The following is a 22,813-nucleotide window of genomic DNA, read 5'->3' as shown; positions in this document are numbered from 1 at the left end:
GCTTCCGGAATTTTAAAATTGACTAGAGCGCAAGGGAGATAGCAAAAGTTGATTGGCTATAGATTGGATTCGGATTATTGGGATGGGGAAAGATAGAGAGAGAGAGAGGGAGAGAGAGTTCAAATCAGGTCACTGACTAAATTTTAGATCAGCTAGCTGAGAATCGACAAAAAGCAAAGTACGTAACTTATAATGTTTTTAAAATTTAAATTTGAAGTCTCAAATGTATTTTTGTATATGTATTTGTATAAAGTTGTAAGGGGAAACATATGGACTAAATATGCTCCAGATGGTTTTTTTCACATTGAGTCAATAGAAATGTAGTTTGTAGTAATTCTTTTTATAGTTCTTTTCTGTTTTACTTACCTCTTTAACTTTTTGACGCTTCTCATCCAGTGCGACATCTAGGGTATCCGCTGCCTCAGCATTGCCGCCGCCACCCATTGGTAATTGCAGTTGGGATTGCGATGACGATGATGCCAATGGTGAATTGTTATTGTTGTTATTGTGGGTGGAAACGATAGGAGAATCTCCATTTGAGACCGGTGCAGCTAATACAGGAATTGCCACATGATTTGTATCATCTATAACTGAATCGCCCATCTGCTGATCATCTACAGCCGGAGCTGGCGCCTGCATCTCACCAGCATTACCACCGCCACCGACTGGAGCCGAAGCAGGAGGAGGAAGAGCACCACCTGCCCCTTGTGCATGCGCTACTGGTGGCTCATCTAGAATGTCACCCAATTCGGCACGTATCTTTTGTTCTAATCTCTGACGATCGCCCAAATAACGTGCAGCTTGATCTTCGGAACGTCCATGCGGCTGGCCATGACCACCGCCATGATCCGCTGCCAGAGGTGGGGCTGGAATAAATATTTCTGGTCCGGCTTTTTGTATCTGCTTATAGACGCGCAGGACACGATCACTGCCAAAGTTATCGGGCAGGAGAAATATGCCACCGAAGCATAGGAAGCACAGGGTAATAAGAACGAGTCCAATTAGACATTTCTCTCTTGAATGGAAGTTCGATTTCCGTCCGATTGGTCCAATTCGGTACATGTTTTGAAATTTCTTGTTCTATTAGCTTATTTCACTTAATATTATCAGTTCTTTTTCGGTTCCTTTTTTTGTGGTTTGGTTTGTTATTCTTTTTGTGCTTATTGATGTTTTGCCGGTAGTTGAAGGTTTCCTGTTGTTTTCTCGCTCTCTCTCACGCGCCCTCTATCTTTCGCTCGCTCGCTCGCTTAGTTAAACAGCTGTTGGCAGTGCATTGTTGTTATTGTTGTTGCTCTTATTCCTGTTCTCTCTGTTGGCATAAATTTTGCAACACACGTCAGCAATTGCAATCGAAGAAAAAAAAGGAACGAAGGGAGATGAAAGATGTTGAGAGATTGATTATAGAAAACAATTAAACGAATGTTTATTTTTTTACTCTGCTTGCTAAATATTCGAGGCGATGTCGCTTCGTGGCATTTCCAAAGAGGCAGCAGCAGCAGTAACAACAATAATAACAGCAGCAACAACACAAGCAATCTGAGACGAAACCGCATACACACACAGACACACACACACACCGACACAGGGGGAGACACAGGCTTCAAAGTTTATACGAGATTATATCACGGCATTCATTTAACGTTTAGATACATTTCTATACATATTTTTGATTTATTCGGAGGAGTAAATTTAACCAAAATGGTAATATTTTTAAATGCAATAAGTTGTCTTGATTAAATTAAAATATAAAAGTAGGTAAGCGAAATTGAAATGTGCAATGAAAATATCTAAAATGATTCTTATATCACGAAATTTGGTCTCATCGTGAGTTTTTCCTTGGTACAAACTGCAAGTAAAACATTTGCAGTAAATTTCGCACACGCAGTAAATTTACTTTTTTTTTTTTTGCAATAACAATTTGCTTTGCAATGATACCGTTAGTTTAAACCGTACGGTCGAACAACAAACAAAAACAGTATCAGGGTAGGTATAGACAAAGGGGAAGGAAAGGCTTTAGTGAGGGCGTCTCTTTTTATATTGTTTTTTTTTTTTTTTTTTTTTTTTTTTTTGGTGGCGTTGATTTTTTGTCTTTTTTGCCAGTACTGCTGCTGCTGCTAGTGCTTTGTTGTTGTTGTTGTCGGTGCTATTGCCCACCTTCACTTTCTATTATTGTTAAAACAAGCCGTCCATCATAGCCAGGCCCGTCGTAATAGTGGCTGCTGGTGCATTTCGCTCATACATTTCATGTGTAATAAACAGTTGGAATTTGTAAATCAATTTTACACGCACTTATCACACACAGCACAACGACACCATACACACGGAACGGTTAAAATTTAATTTTTTATTTATAAACCAACAAAAAAAAATAAAGAAGAGCGATTTATTCTTTAACAGTCTGCTAACATTAGCCTGTTAATACCAGCCATGTTGTTCTCACTCTTTTTGAGTCTGCTAATTACCAGTAGTGTTGGAAATTTATTTGGTTGGCAAACAGCTGATAGTGTTCAATACTGCCAAGTCAAAATTAAAAATAAAATTATTTTACCCATTTTTGTGGAGTTTTTTAATTCCACTTTGCTTATTTATGTAATGGTTAAGGTGGATGTAGAATATTGGTGTGTATTGGAAGAACATACAGTGTAATGCCCTTTATTTTTGTGTGAATTCGTATGTCTTTTCGTTTTTTTAGTGGCAAATGCAATTTTAGTTTGCAATGTCAAATGCTTAAACAATTTTTAGTGGAGAAGGTGCCGGGAATTGAAGTGGATTGTCATCAGGGCAGAAGGGGATCTTTTGAGGTAACAATCGATGATCAATTGGTGCACTCAAAGTTATCATGCTTTGCCTTCCCGCAACATGAAAGTGTCCTAACACAGGTGCGACGAGCAGAAATTGGCGAGAAGTTGGAGACTGTAAAACAGGAGCCCATTAAAGATTGCCAACTTATGTGATTTATTCCTAGGCCAAAGTAAACACCGAATTCCAATTTCACAAAAAATCACAATTTTTTTATTAAAGTGGAATGTCAATTGTCACCCCAGTGTAGAGAGAAATAGAAACTCTAATTGGTTGCCTTTATGGCCAGAGCTCTGGCCTTCAATAGAGTCTTACAGGCTGCATTGTGTGTTTTCAGAGGCAATTCATCTGTAATTAATGGAGTTTAGTGATGTGGTAGTCTAAAGAGGTCGTCGAAACTTACATATTTTATGATCGCCCTGGACAGGCAGAAGAATTGGTAATTGCTCAGGTTTTGTGCATACCAAAACATAAGGACTGTCCGATTCGCCATGTGGATATGAATCTCTATAAGTCTCTTGAGGCAAACAATCGTCAACTTGGACGCATCCCAAGAGGCTCGCTGTGGGATAATGTTCCGGGAACTTCAAATTGGGATCTACAGTGAATTAAAAAAAAAATAAATGTTATAAATATCAGACTTATATTGGAATGCGACATTGAATAAGACCTTGATAGAGTTGCTTGTAAAATTGCTCCATATGTTCAATGTCCTCGTCATGGGGAAGCTTAGACGTTGAAGCTATCCAAAGACGTCCACGATGCTCACTATACCACACGCGCCCCTCGTGCCTGGAAAGAATTATTATGTAGAAAACACAACGAATCAAATTGGTGGATAATTACTTTTTAATGCCTGCTATAAGAAGCGAGGCCCACGGTTGGTGCATGGACAGACACTGGCGCATGTCTTGCATTTCCATTAGTTCCTTATCCTGCACCCGATTATATACCCTTTCTAGGCCATCATTGGAGATAGTTGCCATTGAGGTTTTGAAATCTTTATTGGCTCTATATACAAGTGGTTTGGCCATATCCAGATTCGGGGCCGCCATGCTTAGACCAGAAGTAAAATTCCCTTTGCTGCTGTTAATGCTAGCTTGGAGCTCTTGCAGTATACGCTGCTCAGGTTGCTCATCTTGGACTTCGCGTCCAGCGAAATCAATTTTAATTTTACGTTTCAGCCGACTTCCATGTTTTAGTTCCTGCATCTCACTCTTAAGGCGCTCGAATTTTTCGCGCTCCTCTTCTGTCAACCAGACCGAATTCTCCTGAAAGTAGTCCAACTCATCATCGATAACAGTCGTTCGTTTTTCACTGTTTTTATCATATTCCAGAAGGCGATCTCTTTGGGCCAGTGCCTGATCTAGCGATTGGGATTGCTGCGGCTGCTTCTTCTTGTTGCCTTTTTGTTGTTTGGCCACTGTGAGCCTTGGCCAGCAGTTGGTCCTCCTCGGCAGCCGTGTACACCAATTCATTGCAGAAAAGGCATGGTCCACTGCCCTCCTGCTCGCACACAATGCGCCCGCAGCCCAAACAATTATTAATCAGCTTGTGCTGGGTGGCCTGACACTGACACTGTCGTCGCCCCTTTAGCACTTTCGTCTCACTAGCATAGATATTGGTGTATTTGCCTGATTTGCCAGATCCAGATTTGCCCGTTGGCGCTGGCGGAGAGTGGTTTTGATTCGACTTGGTTGACCTCTGTCTGGGCTGTTTGCCACTCAATAGCATACGCCGGCAGTTCAGCAAAAACAAACGATGCTCCTCATTATCTTCGCTTAGCAGATTCCCAAAATAATTATCGAAATCCTGATCTGTTTTGATGGCCAAAATAGTTCTAAATTTAATGGAAACAAAAGGTTACAGAAGACAGTCGTTACAAGTGTGTGGCTACCTACGACATCATTTGCTCTGTCACCACACATTCCAAGCACTTGGACAGCGAATCCCTTAGCCAGTTTTCCATAATTTTAGGTAGTTTCTATATTACACAGCTGATGGTATTCAATAGGTAAATGAAAGTGCTGACATAGTAGCCACTTTTTTGCGCACTCTAAATAAAATGCCAGTGTTGATTAACGTGATTCTAGCTATTTTTTATAACCGGCCGATTTAACAGATGTAAATTGAAATAAAAATACAGTGACATCTCGTCAAATGAACACTTATTTTAAGCACCCTATTGCAGTTCCTATTGTTCACTTAATGTTTTGGTTTAAAGCGCAAAAAAAAAAAATTTAAAAGAAAAAAATTAAGTTAATGCGAATTATATTGTTTATTTAATAAATCTATATTAATGGCCAAAGAAGAAAATTAGAATAATTTGGACATTTATCGGATACTGAGCGAATAAAAAAAAAAAAACAAAAAACCTTTTGTTGACTTTATGTGTAATTCAAAAGGTTAAATCTAACCAAAATAAAAAGCCAGAAACGGCATCACTGGTTTTGTTTAATTCGAGAATATTCAACGGGAAAGAAACGAGCTTAGCGCAGGACAATACGGAAAAACGACAATTTTGTTTTTACACGAATACAAGTCAATATAAATAAAAAACTGATTTATTTGCCATGGAGCATCAGGAGAAAAATGATGTGCAGCCAATACGCAAAGAGATCATAAATCCTGGCAACAAATATATTGAACTGATACCTGGTACGAGGGTAAGTAGTAGGGAGCAACAGTTGCTATGACTATGGCCAATGGCACTGCAGGAATTGGGCCAAGGCCACATTCCAATCAGACTATATTCTTACAACTCTCACCTTTTGTTTTGCAGGTGAAATTCCATTTTCAGACGCGACGAGCTAAGGATTCACGCCTGGTGGACGATAGCCGAGTCATGAATAAGCCCATGGAACTGGTTCTGGGCAAGAAATTCAAACTGGAGGTCTGGGAGGTGATTGTACAGAAAATGTCCTTGAATGAGGTGGCTAAGTTTACAGTGCACAAAACGGTAAGCGAACATTCGGGAAAAGAGGTCATGCCCAGGTCGTGAACTAATTTCGCCATTTCCGCAGCTGTGTGCCCAATATCCGTTCATATCGAAAACCCTGCGAGACATTGGCAAAAAACCCGAAGAGCGTCGTCATTGCTGTGGCATGACTCTACAAAACGAGGGCATGGGCTATGAGGACTTGGATGATCTGTTGCAACATCCTTGTGATCTAGAATTCACTCTTGAACTAACGTCCATTGAGCTGCCCGAAGAGTATGAGAAGGAACGCTGGCAGATGTCCGATGATGAGAAGATGTTGGCCACAAATACGCTGAGGGAGCGTGGTAATAAATTCTACAAGGCCAATCTCATATCCGAAGCGGAGACATGCTATCGTGAGGCAGTGGGCATGATTGAACAACTGATGCTCAAGGAGAAGCCCCATGATGCCGAATGGCAGGAATTGGCTAGCATTAAGGCACCATTGCTCCTCAACTATGCCCAGTGTCGACTATTGGCTGGTGACTTCTATGCCGTCATCGAGCATTGCAATGAGGTTCTGGCCCTTGATCCACGCAATGTGAAGGCATTGTTCCGCAGGGCAAAGGCACATGCCGGCGCTTGGAATCCAACGCAGGCCAAACGTGATTTTATCGATGCCTTGGCATTAGATGCTAGCCTTAAGGCGACAGTGGCCAAGGAATTGAAATCATTGGAAGATCAGCAGCACGAGCGCAACGTACAGGATCGTCTGCATATGCAGAAATTGTTCTAGAATATAAGTTGTGCCAATTTCCTGCTGCTCCTTCTGGTCTATTGGAATGGGTATGAGCAGAAACGTTAACAATTAGCCGATCCCTTGGTCTTAAGATTACTTGCGCGCCACAGTTTCATTGTCTCGCTAGCAGAGATTGGGGCCAAGGGATTTGTTTGTGTCTGCTGCCTCTTGAATTTACTTCTTTGCCTTTGGACACTTTACAAGACATGTAAAATTATTTTGTGCTGCTGCGAAGGACGTCTTACGAATCCAATGACCACAACGACAACGCGGGGGGGAGGGCAACATCGAGGCAGCAGCCAAGACAAAATCGGTGGAGTAGGTCGAGGGAAAGTTAAGCTTAAAACACAAAAGTGATTACTTTTGTCTTGTTGCATTTTTTATTAAAAAGATTGCAGCTACCCAAATTATGAAGGCCAGGAATCGTCTGAATGTGGCAATTTTTCTTTTGAAGATGGCACTTTGCTTCTTATGAACTAAGTTTTTAGCTGATCCGACTAGGTAGAAGCCGCTACCGTTATTATGTGTATCTAGTGAAAAATGTTCGGCCAACTTTGCGTAAATCTTAATTAGCCCAATTATGTATTCATGACGATAGTCCTCAATTTAGTCGAATTAATAAATGTGTAGCAGTAAGCGAATTACATATAGTTAAGATAAAACAATAAAACAAAAATCTGATCCATAGGGTTGAGAGGAAATCGCCAGACGGAGACCCAAAAACCAAAAGCTGAAACTGAATTGTAACTGTGTTGAAAATCCATTTCGATGGCATTGTAAATGTATATTGTATCTCTGATACTATAATAATTATATATGTATGTATTTATAGTAACAATTATTTATAAATGTATTAATTAAGTGTATAACTATAGTTGAGCTCCATATAAAATTTTAGTCAGACATTTTTGTGTGTTTATTATAAATGGAGGAAACATTTAATAATAAAAAGTATTCATAGATGTTGTCTACATATGTATATGGACCTGTTTTTCTCGGAAATGCATCTTTAGATTCTGATCGATCCTGAATCGACGTATAGTGAAACTTTTTTTTAGATAAAGACAATCTTGAATTATTGCGATTGCAAGTTACTTTGAAACTATTAAGTATAATTAATTCCAAGCCATTGAAATTTAATATTTTTGGAATAATCTCAATTGGTATTTTATTTACAGATCAATTGGAAGTATGTCTAGTTAATATGTTTATGTTTTTTAAATAGCTTAACCGTCGAGTAGAGATCGGAACCAATAAGGAGTTTTAACACGTAACTGTTCTTATATATGTATGCAGAATAGAAACTAGGAATAAATTTATTACACAATAGACAATATCAATAAAATAAAAGATAAATCTAATCTTTGGTACGATTTAGAGTCGCCATAAACGTGCGTTACCACCTGCAACAGCTGAGGAGGATGATGCCCCTGCTGCTGCTGCTGCCGCACCCTCTGCCTCGCCTCGTAGCTTATTATCATCGGTACGCCAAACGAAAGGCTCCAGACGATCCTCATCATCGAGGTAGTTATTAATCGCCTCCAAGCTGGCTATATTTTCATGCAGCAGTGAATTGCAGCGACTCAATTGCTGTGAAATGCCACGAATTTTAGCAAATTGCTCCGCATATGAGGCATAGGTCTTCTGCATGTCCACAAAACTGGCAAAGAGTGTGGTAATCGAATTGCTAACCACTTTGGTTCGCTCCACCAAATGATTTTGCTCACTGGCCACATGACTGGCGCAGAGATTGAGATGGGTTTGCATGCGTGTGCAAATACTGGTTAAATGCTGTGAATGCAAACGTTCCAAAATCTCCGAATCTCGTGTATATGTGGCCGATGTAATGGACTCTCGAAGTACGGGTAAAAACTGCGGAATGTGCCGAAGACGGGCCAAGTCCGGATCAATGTCATCCAGAGTATCACGAGCACCGGGCTTAACAATTACTATATTATGACTGGAGGCTGTCGATTGGGGACGTTTTGGTTTAATTGATGTGGTAAAGCCGCCGGGATGAGATTTTCGGGCTGCCGCTCTATTTGCGTTGCTATTGCCCCCCTTTTTGTTGCAACATTTGGGCAGCTGCCGATGGCTTTTGCCGTATCTTTGGTGAATCACCGCCAATGGGACGATCCGTATAGGAAACATACGGCAAATCCGAACAAACACTTAAAGGTGGCGAGGGCGGTCGACTCATCATGATCTCGGAGCTAGTTGGTGAGGCGGTATCCGATATTAGCTGTTTACTGGCTATCACAATGCTGCTGGCCGTCTGCTGGGCGCTGTGACCCTGTCCATGACCACCAGGCTGCCCCCTTTGAACGCGTCCGCGTTTTTGATTAGCTGCTGCCGCCGCTGCAGCAGCTAATGCCATTGATGAGGATGAAATTGGAGCTGTTGAACTGCTGCCACCACCCTCACCATTGCCAGGTACATGACCAGTTGGTCTAACAAAGATGTCTTGGCCATCGGCCTCGGCACGCTGCTGTGAATGCTCGGCACCCATTTGTTAAAAGATCTGTTTAACTGGGGCAGGAATGGGACTTGCGGCACCCACTCTCTGTCCCTTTTTCTTTGTGCACAAGAGTTTATGGTTATTTGTTTTTCAATTTATTTTTCTTTTTTGTGTTATTTATTTATTTGCCTACAGCTCAGCAATTCGCCCTCTTGCCAATATTCGCCGCAGTCTGAATTCGCTTCTTTCCTGCGATAATGTCGACTACGATAACTTTGCTCCGATAATGATGATTACCAGTATTGCTAAGGTCACAAATGATTTTTTGAAAAATAACGTCTTAAATGACGGATTTAGAACGAGCTATAATGTGCTGGTGTGTGCTAGTGTGCAATATGCATGTGCGGAATAAAACTGCGTGGGAAGTGCAGTTTTCTTTACAACTCCGACGCAATAAAAGCTTTTCGTTTTTTTCGTAAGAATTGCTTTTGCAATTAATTATACAATTTTATTAAAAGAAAATTTTTAAAAACTGACTGAAAATTTTAAAAAAATTTTTAAAATATTTGGAAGAAAAATTTTGAAAAACTCATCTTACAAAATTGCGAAATTTATTTTTGAAAACAATTTTACAATTCGAAATGTATGTATGTACGTGTGTACATAAACAAACAATTTTTACTACCAAAGACTTAGCCGCATCATAAATCTTACAATTAATCATTAAAATTTACAATATAAAAAGAGAAACAATCAAATAGCTGTTATTCAGTTGGTTTTCCAAGTACCGCACATATTCTTTTTGTGATTGTTTAATCATATATAATCTTTGTTTAGTTAAAAATAGTTGGTTTTAAATTTTATAATCCGTAGAACATTGAGTGATGATTTCTTAAATCTTTTTCTAATACTTTACAGCGTATATTTAATGTCAAAATCATTCCATTGAACCGAATGTGATCAACATATATTCAATGACCTATAACCGTAACTCACATTTAGCCAAAATCCGCGAGAAGAGAGCCCCGGGCCTTATTGCTCCACTAGAGGACAAAGATCTTGTCCTCGAAGGCGCGACATGCGACGACACAGCAAAGCTTCAAGAACAGCCAAAGCAGCAGGGGGATGATGAGATTCTTCAAAATTTACGTCAGATGGTGGATAATCTACTAATGGAGCCGATTCCGAAGAAGCAGACTGCTAACAAGACTCCAAATGATGCTTCAATTTCATCTTCTTCATCGCTGGCTGCCAGCAAAGGCAAAACAACACACTCTCGTCGCAATCCGGGTCGAAGGCGTTCACATGGATACTGCGAAATCTTTGGCATCTACTCCCCACCTTCAATCCAGCAGTATCCACTGGCTAAAAAAGATGATAAAACCAAAACTGCGGCCAAATCGGTTTTATCGTTATTCGATGAAAGACCTCAGCCAATAATTGTGACACTACCAACGACCCAGAGACGTTTGGCTCGCATGACAAATATGAATACCATGCATATGGAATGGCCATCCTTATCCAAAGACGAACAAAAATCTCCGTCAAATTAATTCCTATGTGAAAATTAAATTTCAAGGAAACTAATCAATACGGGAAATTAATGGTTAATTAATGACAAGTATGAAAAAATGTAATCAAAAAAGAGAGAGTGCCAGGTTGTGGGCCAGTTTTTGTTATGGAAATGGAAATATTTTACAAATTGGCGAAATTTTGAAAAAAAGGTCATTTGTCAATTTTTTTTTTTATTTTTTCGTAGCTCATAGCTGTTTCCTCATTAACATTAACATTAACAATGGTCTTCTTCGATAATAATACAAAGGTTAACTTTTACACTGACAATGATGAAAAAATTAGACCCACAGCCGGGCACTCTCTCTTTTACATTGATATTAGTATTTTGAACCGAAGCCATTTTTGGAATTGCCAAATTTTTTTGTAATCATGACAATTATATCTGTATGTATGTATTTTTGATCTATTTGTATAGTATATAGTTAAGTGTAACAAAAATATTATTCATGTAATTTGAGCTCTTTTAAATGAACTTTTTAAACAAAGGGATTTAAAAATTTTTAGTGTTTGGATGTATGTGATTTTTAGATAATCCTGAAACATAAACAAGATCTGAATACAAGTGTTTCATATATTTGTCATTCCACTGAATTTCGTTTAAGTATTAATATTGTAGAAACTAAACTTTTTCGTACAATTGTTTCTAAACTAATTTGTAATGTCAGTGACCTTGAAAACATGTACCTAGTTTTTATTTAAAGACTCTAAGCCACAAAATCTCTCATACTCTACATTTAGATTTTCATTAAAAAAATATATATATATTTATATAAATGTATTGAATGTTGTTGCTACATGTTGTGTGATCGAAAATTTCGAATCCAAACGGCAAGTCAAATTGTAAGCTCCAGTCAAGGACGAACTCCATTTACAAAATTTCTTAGATTAATACACAAATTAAATGGTGAAAATTCTGTATATCTTTTATAGATACTTACATTTATTTAACAAAACATTTTGATACTTAAAAATTGATATACAAAATTCTATTTTTTAAGTTTTATTCCAGTGCCAAGTGCACAGGTTATACCTGACCTATAAATATATGTGAAATTTATGATAAAATCCACAAAAAATTTGTATTCAGTTCAACGCCTATAGCGATAGCGCTTGAAATGGAACCAAAGTTGAAAGATATTATTATGAAACTGACAGCGGAATCCCCGTTTATAGCTGAACTCCCATTCCCGATTGACAATCTTGAAGGCAATATCTTCATACGGTGGACCCGTGTGGAAGCGTAGAACAGCAAAATCTGAATTATCTGCACAGGGAGTGAGGAAATATTGCGGAGTTTGGGATTTATCCATAAGATCCGGATAGAATATATTGAATTTGTAGCCTTGTACGATTTTTGGCGGTGGATTGTCCATATCATAATGCGTTTGATTGTATTTATTCCACTCGAAACCGGTGTGAACGCGATTGAAGTAGCGCGGCTTACGTGGACGATATTTATCGGTGGCCAATTGCGGGACGGCATCCAATGTGGTCTCCACACTGAATTCAGCCTCATCGCCCTGCATACCCTGGCGTGCTTCGTTGCGCATGCGCAACTCTTGGGGTGTCAATGTATGATGGGCATCACCCTCGACAGTGCGTCGCTCTGGATGGAGTACAAAGAGACGTTGACGCTGAACACGGTGTTCATCATCACTGTCGTAATAGAGGCAGCCATCGGCCGGTTGATCATCATCGTTTTCCTCGTTCGACGGATGTACCAGACGACCGGGACAATCATCTGGCCTCATATACTCGGGGCTATAGTTACCCATGGTGTAAAGGCGGGACGCTTTAATGAGATCTCTTAATGTCTCATCTTCTTCTTCGTCGTCATCATCATCTTCGCCAATGTCATCTGGATTCGTGGAATTTGCTTCGTTGCCATCTTCTAGTGGTCGCTGCGCCACCGCCGCCGCCTCATCACTATGTGGTGTCTCCAAACTGTGGCTTTCGCGTTCGTCATTTGCTTCCATTTTAATTTCTTCATTTTCTCGTTTCAGCAGTTGCAACTTCTCGCGCAGCAAGATCTGGTGGCGATCTCTCAAACGTGCCCTGGCCATATGAGCCTTTAATTGACTGAGTAGACTCTCCCAGTAGCTAATGTCGACACCATCTGCTCTACCGCTGATCTTGGCCTCAATCCGTTGACGCATCTCTTCTAGCTGTTTGGCATTTTTGCCCCGGAATATGTCTGCCACATCCTTGACCACACTTTGATGAATACCATCGCGTCGTTGATTCAGATTACCACCTCCACTGGCTTCGTTTTCGGCCTGAAGTTTTTGTAACTTTTGCAACTCATCCTGAACAATGGTAATCATGTCCAGCCAGAAATCCATGTGCTTACCCTGTTCCAACTCTTCATACACTTTGATGTCGACTAAGAGATCTTCTAGCTCGTCTATGGGCAGACCCTGTAGCAGCATATAGGGTTCATGCATCTGCATTTCAAGGGAATCCTCAAGGGGAGCCTGACTACCGCCGCCCACATTGGCAGCAACATATTGAGCCAACAAATCAATAGGTTTCGCTCTTCCATCGCGTATACGAATTTCACTTCTAAGGCGCGCCTGCTCCAAATGGAATTGATCCTCCTGGCGTTGCCATTCACGGAATTGGATTGCCTCTTTGGCTCGTTGTTGCTGCATCATGTCATCCTCACGCACTTGACGTTCAAGTTCCCGTTCCTGGCGTCGCTTCTTTACCTTCTCCAGTTCGCGGCGATTCTCCAATTGTTTTTGCAATGAAAGAATCTCAACGGTTTTCGTTGGCAGATTCGACAATCCCTCCACTTCCAACTTTTTGCCCCAGTGAAATGTAGATGTGAGATTGGAATCACCAAATGGGTTATCCTCATTGGAGTACGTCTGATATTCATTGTCCCAGCCCATGCGTTCACGACGTCGCTGCTCTTTGGCCTGTTTCTCGCGTAGGCGACGGGCCCGCTTCTCCTCGGGTGTCTCCTTGGCCTTGAGCTCATCTTTTTGACGTTGGCGTTCCTGTTGTTCGCGTAGCCGACGCGCCTCCAAAGTTTGCAGCAGTTTCATTGAGTTTTTGGTTAAAGGCGATTTCGCTTTCCCATTAGACTGCGTGGATGAGGATGAAGTGCTAGAACTGGAGCTGGATGATGAAGAGCGATGCCGGTGCTTTTTGTGGTTGTTCCTACTGGACGACGATTGTGCGTGTCTGTCTTCCCTCTGCCTGGATCTTTCGTGATCATGCCGCTTTTCATTCTCTCGGCGACGGTCACGTTCCCGCTCCTTTTCACGTTCTCTTTCTCGCTCGCGGTCTCTATCCCTTTCCCGATGCCTGTTCTTATCCCTATCACGGCCACGGTCTCGGTCGCGGTCCCGACTTCGGCTCTTACTTCTCCTTTTCTCACGGCTGCGACTACGGCGGCGGGAATGGCTTTTCTCCTGCGGCATTATAAGTCACAAAACGTTTACACAAAAACAACAAAAACGGGCCAGTTTTATGACCAACCGATTATTTTCCAAGCACAATCGATTACTCCACTTCGTTATCGATAGTTTTCCAATTTGTGATCGATAATAAGCTACTTAATCGTCAATTGGCGGTTATTTAAAATGCGCTTTACATTTTTAATAATTCTTCGTTGTCTTTTAATGCCAAATCTTAAACATTAACAAATATATATTTTTTGTATTTTTGTTGCTATCAACATTTAAGTATTTCTGTTGTGTGCGTATTGTGTACGTGAAGGGTAGCTTAAACACCAAACAAAAACAAGAGGGTTGGGCAAAACTTCGGCCAATGGCCGATGTTTCTATATCCTTGCAACATTTGTGTTCTTTGAATAAACATATTAACTAATATTAACTAGCATTCTGTTAATTAATTATTGGACTGATCGTTCCTGTAACAATTACTTGTTATTTTTTTTTTAAAAACACCAAACAATCCGAATGGTGCAAAATTTCGGCACTAAAGCAAATAGCTCAGACAGACGGACACAATAGATACATATAGATGTAAATATGTAAAATGTATGAATATAAACTTTGGGCTATTATAAATAAATATAAGCCTCTTTTGCAAGGGTATACAAATATAGTAGGAATCTTTTTTTTTTCTCTTTTACAAATAATATTACTACTTTCCTTCTTTGGGTTTTCTTTTTCGCGCTTGTCTTACTCAATCTTAATGCGACGTCCATAGATCCAAGCAAGACGCACCAAGTCCCAATGAGCAAAGGCCCAAAAGAGCAAACAAATTAGGCCAGCAACCAGGCCAATGCCTAGATGTAGGCCCAGACTAGAGGATTGATACTGTGAAAATAGATAATAATAGAGAGAAAGACAAAAATAAAATTGAGACTATGTCATGGTGCATTATGAGAGGGGAATGCTCCCATCATGGCACTTACCCAATAGCAGACTGCGCCCGCACAGATGAGAGCGCCACCAAATAGTTTGCCCGGCCAAAGGCCTTGAAGCGGATTCAATCCCAAGGGCTGATATTGCTGACGTATATAATGTGTGCTATATAAAATCCGACTAAGCATATTTATGCAATTGGCAAATATGAACCCAACTGGACCGAATACGCCCGTCAAAATGTAGGAGAGGACGAGAAAACTAATCGAGAATATGGCCATAAGATAATTATATTTATCAATGTCCCGACTTGTATTCGTTGCGAACATATATCCCTCGCTGATGCCATTAATGGCCAGCAAATAGATGGCCAAGCAGTGCCACTGCAATAAACTCTGGGGTAGACCGCCAGAGACGAACTCCTCGCCTCCATAAAGCAAGAGTACGGTATGCGAATAGCTTTGACCAAAAGTAAAGGCCAGCAGACCAATTGAGCTGACTCCTAGAAGAAGATTGTTCAGCACATTGCTAGCCTGCCGGACACGTTCAACTGGTTGTTTGGCTAGACGCGTGTCCCGCGATACAGTCTGAGTGAAATAAAAATACGAGCTATCCTCGATAGGACGGAAGATGAATCGTGCCGCAAGGCTTCCCAAATTGTTGACCACATCGTATGTAGCCTGTTCGCCAAAGCTTAATACCGGTGAAACGGACATGACATATTTCTCGCCCTCGGTGAGAATCTGTTTCAGTATGCCCTGTTTGACAAAACTCAATGTTAGCGTCTGAAGTTCGCGATTTAGGTACTTTTCATGACTCTGGGTCAAAAAGCCAGGCAGGAAGTCTGTTAGTTTGGCAAACGGGAAATCATCCATGTGCTTAAACAAAGACAATTCCCAAGAAGAGATTAACGTTTTGCTGCCACTGCTGCTGGTACTCTTCTTCTGCTGGCTAATGCTCTTCTCCCGAAATATTTTGAATCGCTTGATATAAAAGTAAAAGAAACCATATTGACCCAGGACAATGGTCACCGCACTGGCCAATTGCGCTATGGCAAAAGCATAGATAGCTGCCTGACGATTACCCGTTACGATCCATAGAAAGATTGCCGATCGCACCAAAATATGAAGGGTATTCAATACGATTTTTAGTTTGACAAAGCAAAAAACTTGCGCCACAAATACTGATGATTCCGCCAACAATTCTAGGACGCACGACAAGGCCACTGCATAACAGCCGAATTCATATTGTTGGGTGAAGGGCTCATCCACCGCCGATAGCCAGTTGAGCCAAATGTACAAGCAGGGTGCACACAGCACCAGGCAAATGGGTACTCTGTAATACATTTATGCGAATAAAAATGGATTGAAGATTAATAGCGAATTCGGGGAAACAACATACGTTAACCACATTTGATTGATAAGCTGGCCCCATGGGCATTTGTCACGTTGCTGAGCATTGGCACTCAATGCCGCCCGGTTGATAGCCTCGCGGGACAGAAAGAGCAATGTACTCTCGAGGAGCAAAAGCCGAACATTCATAATGCCCAGGACTTCGCGTCCCACATGGCGTACAATATACGCATTGATACCGAAGGTTAGAAAGCGGCACAAGATCTGTAATTAAACATTAGTCACCAATCTACACATTAAAAGATCCAATCGTGAACAGTTTCCTTAAATTGAGTGACAATGCCTACCTGAAAGATAATGCTGAAGCCAGCTCCGAGGAGGCTACTCTCTAGCACATTTCGTGCCATTGGCTTGCTGGCAGACTTGATGGCTGCTCTCAGTGAGCAGTCGACGGGGAGTTCCCAAGTTTAGGTAAAATTTAGTCAGTGTCAGTTATAAAAAACCAACGTCATATTGTTTATTTCGTAGATTGCAGTGTGGCCAGATCTCTTTTTCTGCAGCTGTGGCATCAATTGTTGAGCTCATCGGTATGGCAACATCAGAGACGCATAGGAAACCGCAATTATTTGAAAAATAAACCATAAAAAGTAGTTTTTGCCCATTTGATTAAAAATCTCTTTATTTTGAAAATCACTTTCTTTTTTTTATAATGACTAAATGGCCTTAGAAACATCCCAGACACAAATGAAAAAAAAAAAAACATCCAACAAATTGTCATTGGGAGAACACACACATTTAGGGTAATTGGGATGATGACAAGGTAAATGCAATCACAAAACCTATTTTTAATCAATTTTCAGACTCCAGAAGGTAATTAAAACATAAAGAGAGGGACATGGGGATGGATGATAGGGGCGGGGCTAAAAACAATGAGAGAGAGAGAGAGAGAGAGACATTATATATTACTTTGGCGATAAATTTGGGTTTTTTCAACCGTCTTTTTCGATTCTTTTTCTAGTTCTTAGATTGTTGTTCTTTTTTGTTCGCATGAAAAGTTTTTGAACTTACAGCTCGTCGTGGCTTGTAAATTTCTTGATATAGGCCTGGAGCTCGGGCAGAGAGCGACTACCCTCATACTCATTCTGTCGTTTACCATTCTTGTACAGGAAAAGAGTGGGATAGCCCTCTACCTGCTGGTCAATGCAGATTTGTTTGTTCTCCTGCGCCGTGCAATCGACCTTGGCAATGCGTATGTCCGAGCTGCTTGCATGTGTTTCAGCGGCAAGTTGCTCCCAAGTGGGCTGCAGCTTCTGGCAGTGACCGCACCATGGGGCATAGAATTTGATAAAGGCAATGCCATTGGCAACGGTTTTATCGAATTCCGTCTCACCACTCAATTGTTGTGGAGTCAACTTCTTTGCCTCGTCGCGCTCCTCCTCTTTAGCTCCTTCATTGGCGGCATTAGCAGAATTATCACCACCATCAGTTGGCGCGCCATTCATCTTTTCAACATAAGCCTTTAAAGTGGGCAGATCCCGTGAGCCAGAATACTTTTCAATCTTCTTGCCATCTTCGATCCACAACAGTGTGGGATATCCCTTAACCTCAAAGTCCTGGCAAATCGATCGATACTGTGTGCAATCAATTTTCGAAATTGTCACTGAGGTCACGGTAATCAATTCCTTGGCTAAGTCCTCCCAGGTAGGTGCCAAACGCTGTAAGCAATCAAAAATTATTTTGGCACATTTTTAAAAAAATTTTATTAAAATTTTTCCGCACTCTCACCTGACAATGACTGCACCAGGGAGCAAAGAATTTGACAAAATGATTGCCACTGGAAACATGTTTAGCAAAAGTATCCTCTTTGAGTTCTACGACTTTGCCACGATTGGTATTTGCCTCCTCGACGACTTCATTAGCAGCATTCTCATCTTTGTCAACCTTCAATTCGTTTAAATCCGCCTCGGATGGGGTGCTCAATTCCTGATTAATAAAATCGGTGATTGCTGGCAAATCTCGGGTGCCCTTAAACTTGACCGAATCTTTCTCGCCAAGCTTAAAGAGACGCAGTGTAGGATACCCAGTGACCTCGTGCTCGGCACAAAGTGCCTGATGCTGTGTGCAATCGACCTTAGCAATAACAACCTTGGGATCATCCACATTCATTATTTCGGCCAATTGATCCCACAAGGGTTGCAGACGTTTGCAATGGCCGCACCTGGACAAAAATTAACCAGATAAAATGCGAACAGAAACTTTAAAGAATTGAAGTGGATTATAACATCGAATCACCCCCACACAATGGAATCACCATTCATGTCAGACAGATTAGAAATCAAAATGAGGGGTTCTTTTTTGTGCGATAAAGTGAACTCCGGTTGAAATCAAATATTGAATCTTTTCTTTCATGGCAACAAAGACAAAGTTTACTTCTTTCCGTACAAAGGGTTTGGACGGACACAAAGGCCCGCCGCTAAGACAATGGCACAGACGCCACTGATAAGGCGACGCAGCACATTTCACATTTGTTGTCAATCATATTTTGCGCTTTGTCTCTTCCGCCCCTTCTACACAAAGCCCCATTATCATAGTACGTGCGCTCTTCGCTTCTCTTGCCCCACTAGATTTTTGAGCCGTTGACTAATATGTTGCCCGGGCCACGAAAGTCTTGCAAAGATTAGGGGGTGACCCCCGCTTAACTAAATTTATGATACGTGGAACACACACATTCACTCACACATATGGGCATATTTATACGTCTGTTTTGTGGATATGCGTACGTGTGCGTGGCTAGTGGGTATTGCGTGGTCTTTCCCTATTCGCCGGGAGTTAAGCAAACATAAAAAAGCTGGAAACAAAAGTCAACGTTTTTTTTTGTTTGCCCACTTATTTAGGGACTCAACTCATATGCACCCACTCATAGACAGACATGTATAAACGGGAGATGCTCTTACCATGGCGCAAAAAATTTGACAAATACATTGCCGGCTCCAATGACCTCGGCAAACTTTTCCGGATCCAAGTCCACGGCGAACTGCTTTTCAGCTCCATCAGCTTGTGCTGTAGTTATTGCTACTGCAGCAATAAATAAAAGGAGTAACGATGTTTTGACTAACATTTTATTTTTAGTGAGCAAAAATTTCAATATGTATTTCTTCTTTCACAAATTGAAATAAAATAAAACACTAAACTCGAAATTTTCAACAACAACAAAACACACCCACACACACGTACGAATTTGCTTGGCCGTTATTCGCTGCTCTTTTTTTGAATTCGCTGAGATTAATCGTTTTAGAAATCGATATATATCGATATCAAGGATCAGCTGTTTTTCACGACAACAACAACAACTGCAGCAACTTTTGCGTTCGTTTTGGAGCTCGAAATTTTACGTAATTGTAATTTTGGGATTTTAACTTGTTAGCCGATTGTTTTTCTTCCAAAATGTCGATCCTACGCCAGGTGATGTGCCGGACAGCACCATCTTCAATGCAGATGTAAGCCTTTGGAAATTGCTAATTTTATGTTATTCTAATTGCCAATCTTTGATTCTGTTAGCTGCGTCCGATATGCATCGAATCAAGATGTTGCTCCCTTGGATTTAAACACTGCCTTGGCACGTCCGGAAGAGGTGGAACAACGCAACAAACTGAGTGGCAAAATCACTGTGCCCGTTGCCGTTAATCTTAGCCCAATTTCTGGTGTGCCCGAGGAACAGGTCAGAGATCGTCGTGTCCGTATTCACACACCACCCAAGAATGCTATGCAAAGCGGCACTGATAATCTAAACAAATGGCAAATTGAGTTCGATAATCGTGAACGCTGGGAGAATCCACTTATGGGTTGGGCCTCCACGTGAGTAGCTTTAAACCATAGTAAAAATTTTGATTGTTTAAACCTTTCTTGTTTGGTTTTATTTGTAGCGGCGACCCATTGTCCAATATGAATGTGCAATTTGGTTCTAAGGATGAGGCCATCACATACTGTGAACGCAATGGTTGGCGCTGGTTTGTGGATGGCGACGATAAGCCAAAGAAGGAGCGTGTCAAGAACTATGGCATCAACTTCTCGTGGAACAAACGTACGCGCGTTTCCACCAAGTAGATCAATTTCCCCGGGTGGTAATGGCTAGCTTAAATAGCAACTGTTATATATATAAAGATCTATTATTTTGCTTTCGACACGATTAAAACTCTTGGAAGAATACAAAGTGAGTTCCATTAATGTTTATTCTGATTGTTTCGTTGGCGTGAACTATGGTATCGAGTGCGGGATCGCGATCGGGAACGTGAACGGCTTCTTTTATATTTGTGTTTTGATCTATGACGTTCTTTTTTGTTGGAACGATTGTCCCGTCTGCTACTATCAGGACTACGACTATGTCTTCGTTGTCTTCTTTGATCCTGCCGATGTCGGATTGTTATTGACTCTTTTGATATCTGCTGTTGCTGTGTGAGTGCCTTCATTTGCAATTCTAACAGCTGATGCAGTTGCTCATTGTGGGTCGGTTTACTCTTGCGATAACGGCGTTGTTTAAACTGTTCCCTTTTAGTTACAGCCACCATTTTGGCAAATGCCGCATCGTCCTCGAAAACAGGACGTTGGCAAGGTGTCTGTTCCAACACATACTGATAGATAAGTAACTTTTGTTTGGTTGTATAAGATTGAGGTGAGGGACTCGCCGTATTTGTCTGCAGAATCTGTCGCAAAGTGGGCTCATCAAGCTGAATACAGAAGCCCGAATCAGGGTAGCTTGGTGGAAAAGATGCTTCCTGTTTCTTTAACATAGAACAATCACCATGGTGGCTCTAAATAATTACAAAGATTAATTATAGAATGTAGATTCATTTTTTTATTATTGACTTGCCTGCAGTACGCCGGCCTCGGTCCATTGTAGTCGTTGTAAAATTATATTAAGACGTTCCCTACTTTGCTGCACAAAATGCTGCAGTGCATCCCGCCCGCTCTGAGCCATTTGTATTAAGCGTTGCCAGAATACAACTTTTCGAAGTTTACGTAGTGGCAACAATGTCAATGAATAATCTGGTCACACTTAACATTCAACAGCTAAATGGAGGAGGACACTGGCTCTAGCGTGGTAACCAACGCGTCCAACCAAACCCAGTCAAAGTAAGCAAATTGAATTCCATTACATTTATGACTTAGAATTTCCATCTTCTCAGGTCCATGCGCTTGGGTATGTGCGAGGTGTGTGCCGCCAAAGAAGCCCGTTACGCTTGTCCCAAATGTGAGGTGAAAACGTGTTGCTTAAACTGCGTCCAGATCCACAAGCGCGAGCTTAAATGTGACGGCAAGCGGGATCGCACGAAATATGTGCCACTAAACGAGATGACTGCCAGAGAGTTTATGAGTGACTATTGCTTTCTCGAGGAGTGCACACGCTATGCGGACTATCGTAAAAGTGATCCCAGCAAACGCTTTACGCATCATCAAAGAATTCTGCCTGTGCCGCAACATCGCATGCGAACAGCAGCCCAGAAACGGCGCACACGCCTACAATTCTTGTTACCCAATTTTAGTCGCCATAAGGAGAATACAACATATTTGGACTGGAAGTTAGGACGTCTCTATTGGCGTATTGAATGGCTTTTTGTTGATCCCCATGCTTTGGGTGAGAGTACAACGGTTGTGCGCTTAATAGATGAGCGATGCGACGAGGAGCTGCCTCTGGCCGCATTATTGAAAAAATATATCGATGGGCATCATGACATCCCACGAGATCAGCGCAAATTGCTGCAAAACCATCAAACTGCTGGTTTAGGTCAAATAACCACCTGGCTAAGAGCCGAAGGTATCAGACGAAGTGGGTCACGTTGTTATGCCTTATCGATGGCCCAAACGCTGCGAGAGAATCTCGGTGATAAAACAATCTTGGAGTTTCCCACTATTTTGGTCAGCTATGAGGCAACTCCTCCGCCTGGTTGGACAATGGTAGACAGTGGTCAGTTAATTATTTTAAATTTAAATAAAACGAACTCTCATATAACCTTTTAACATTCCAGATGAAGAAGATGAAACTCCAGAAACTGTCAACGACAGCGAGGAAACAAATGCTACAAAGAAAAGGCCAAAAGTTGATGAAAACATACAAGAGATTCCCACCGCAGAACTCCATAATATATATGAGCAGTTGGTAAAAGACTTCGCTGCAAATGATTCAGACGATTCCGAAGTCAACAGTGATCATGATGTGGAAAGCTAGTATCTTAAATGCCCTTATCAAGTGGACAAAATCAATCTAGATCAGAAAAGAAGGCGATACCAAAGATGAAAAGATATAGGTTTATCCAACTGAAAGAGGAGTTATTTCGGTTTCGACAATCTATCTGCATCGTTCCATACATTCTATGGCATGGATTTGACCGTTCAATTCAAGAGGTTTAATCGATAATTTCAATAGACCTGGATCATCATTTACTCAAAAAGTCTTATACAGACTTTATGTACATATAAAATTAACTATTTTAAATTGAAACCGGCGACAATAGCAATCAATAAATAATACAAATAAAGTTACTTCATAAAATTACAAGATTTTCCTATTGGTTC

At 41.0% G+C, this 22,813-nt stretch overlaps 11 protein-coding genes across 14 annotated transcripts in view; 4 read left to right on the top strand and 7 right to left on the bottom strand.

The window, feature by feature from the left end:
* The window catches only part of alpha-Man-Ia (alpha-Mannosidase class I a), a 60,059-nt gene extending 57,646 nt beyond the window's left edge, over positions 1–2,413 (bottom strand). Inside the window, exons 1-2 of one of the 4 annotated variants that reach the window (XM_068298394.1) lie at positions 2,290–2,413; positions 367–1,309 (exon numbers count right to left, since the gene is read on the bottom strand). In XM_068298394.1, the coding sequence (XP_068154495.1) occupies positions 367–1,062 (696 nt within the window). In that variant the 5' untranslated portion in view covers positions 1,063–1,309; positions 2,290–2,413. Of the gene's footprint in view, positions 1–366; positions 1,310–1,435; positions 1,729–2,154 lie in introns of those variants that run through there. The other 3 variants (XM_068298392.1, XM_068298395.1, XM_068298396.1) reach the window with 3 other exon arrangements.
* A 67-nt stretch (positions 2,414–2,480) lies between these two features.
* LOC137583431 (migration and invasion enhancer 1) lies at positions 2,481–3,107 on the top strand. The gene is made up of 2 exons (XM_068298463.1): positions 2,481–2,618; positions 2,693–3,107. The coding sequence occupies exons 1-2, from the start codon at positions 2,593–2,595 to the stop codon at positions 2,952–2,954; spliced, it is 288 nt and encodes a 95-aa protein (XP_068154564.1). The 5' UTR covers positions 2,481–2,592; the 3' UTR covers positions 2,955–3,107.
* Positions 2,984–4,841, bottom strand: LOC137583430 (activating signal cointegrator 1). The gene is given in 6 exon segments (XM_068298462.1): positions 2,984–3,147; positions 3,203–3,397; positions 3,470–3,591; positions 3,646–4,227; positions 4,229–4,639; positions 4,701–4,841. Coding segments are annotated over 6 exon segments (1,461 nt in total). The 5' UTR covers positions 4,769–4,841; the 3' UTR covers positions 2,984–3,064.
* Positions 4,842–5,169: 328 nt separating this feature from the next.
* Positions 5,170–7,497, top strand: LOC137583536 (AH receptor-interacting protein). Its single transcript, XM_068298608.1, has 3 exons — positions 5,170–5,465; positions 5,582–5,758; positions 5,823–7,497. The coding sequence occupies exons 1-3, from the start codon at positions 5,373–5,375 to the stop codon at positions 6,513–6,515; spliced, it is 963 nt and encodes a 320-aa protein (XP_068154709.1). The 5' UTR covers positions 5,170–5,372; the 3' UTR covers positions 6,516–7,497.
* A 156-nt stretch (positions 7,498–7,653) lies between these two features.
* Positions 7,654–9,217, bottom strand: BORCS5 (BLOC-1 related complex subunit 5). Its single transcript, XM_068298607.1, is given in 2 exon segments — positions 7,654–8,582; positions 8,584–9,217. Coding segments are annotated over 2 exon segments (1,134 nt in total). The 5' UTR covers positions 9,028–9,217; the 3' UTR covers positions 7,654–7,892.
* Positions 9,218–11,453: 2,236 nt separating this feature from the next.
* Positions 11,454–14,027, bottom strand: cactin (cactin, spliceosome C complex subunit). Its single transcript, XM_068298802.1, has one exon. The coding sequence runs from the start codon at positions 13,977–13,979 to the stop codon at positions 11,640–11,642; it is 2,340 nt and encodes a 779-aa protein (XP_068154903.1). The 5' UTR covers positions 13,980–14,027; the 3' UTR covers positions 11,454–11,639.
* A 126-nt stretch (positions 14,028–14,153) lies between these two features.
* LOC137583702 (man(5)GlcNAc(2)-PP-dolichol translocation protein RFT1) lies at positions 14,154–16,772 on the bottom strand. The gene is made up of 4 exons (XM_068298804.1): positions 16,591–16,772; positions 16,293–16,507; positions 14,942–16,226; positions 14,154–14,843 (listed from the first exon to the last, which is right to left on the bottom strand). The coding sequence occupies exons 1-4, from the start codon at positions 16,648–16,650 to the stop codon at positions 14,706–14,708; spliced, it is 1,698 nt and encodes a 565-aa protein (XP_068154905.1). The 5' UTR covers positions 16,651–16,772; the 3' UTR covers positions 14,154–14,705.
* A 119-nt stretch (positions 16,773–16,891) lies between these two features.
* Positions 16,892–19,453, bottom strand: prtp (pretaporter). The gene is made up of 3 exons (XM_068298805.1): positions 19,198–19,453; positions 18,029–18,461; positions 16,892–17,958 (listed from the first exon to the last, which is right to left on the bottom strand). Exons 1-3 carry the CDS (start codon positions 19,359–19,361, stop codon positions 17,308–17,310), a joined length of 1,248 nt encoding a protein of 415 aa, XP_068154906.1. The 5' UTR covers positions 19,362–19,453; the 3' UTR covers positions 16,892–17,307.
* A 117-nt stretch (positions 19,454–19,570) lies between these two features.
* ND-18 (NADH:ubiquinone oxidoreductase subunit 18) lies at positions 19,571–20,457 on the top strand. Its single transcript, XM_068298808.1, has 3 exons — positions 19,571–19,740; positions 19,802–20,098; positions 20,167–20,457. Exons 1-3 carry the CDS (start codon positions 19,688–19,690, stop codon positions 20,345–20,347), a joined length of 531 nt encoding a protein of 176 aa, XP_068154909.1. The 5' UTR covers positions 19,571–19,687; the 3' UTR covers positions 20,348–20,457.
* On the bottom strand, positions 20,455–21,223 carry LOC137583706 (luc7-like protein 3). Its single transcript, XM_068298807.1, has 2 exons — positions 21,111–21,223; positions 20,455–21,051 (listed from the first exon to the last, which is right to left on the bottom strand). The coding sequence occupies exons 1-2, from the start codon at positions 21,216–21,218 to the stop codon at positions 20,464–20,466; spliced, it is 696 nt and encodes a 231-aa protein (XP_068154908.1). The 5' UTR covers positions 21,219–21,223; the 3' UTR covers positions 20,455–20,463.
* A 53-nt stretch (positions 21,224–21,276) lies between these two features.
* Positions 21,277–22,798, top strand: LOC137583705 (box C/D snoRNA protein 1). The gene is made up of 3 exons (XM_068298806.1): positions 21,277–21,373; positions 21,427–22,205; positions 22,267–22,798. Exons 1-3 carry the CDS (start codon positions 21,315–21,317, stop codon positions 22,464–22,466), a joined length of 1,038 nt encoding a protein of 345 aa, XP_068154907.1. The 5' UTR covers positions 21,277–21,314; the 3' UTR covers positions 22,467–22,798.
* Positions 22,799–22,813: the final 15 nt, after the last annotated feature.

This window comes from Drosophila tropicalis, unplaced genomic scaffold (assembly GCF_018151085.1).
Source record: "Drosophila tropicalis isolate 14030-0801.00 unplaced genomic scaffold, ASM1815108v1 contig_867, whole genome shotgun sequence".
In the NCBI taxonomy this organism is placed as follows: Eukaryota; Metazoa; Arthropoda; class Insecta; order Diptera; family Drosophilidae; genus Drosophila; species Drosophila tropicalis.
This window is presented reverse-complemented; position numbering and strand designations above follow the sequence as displayed.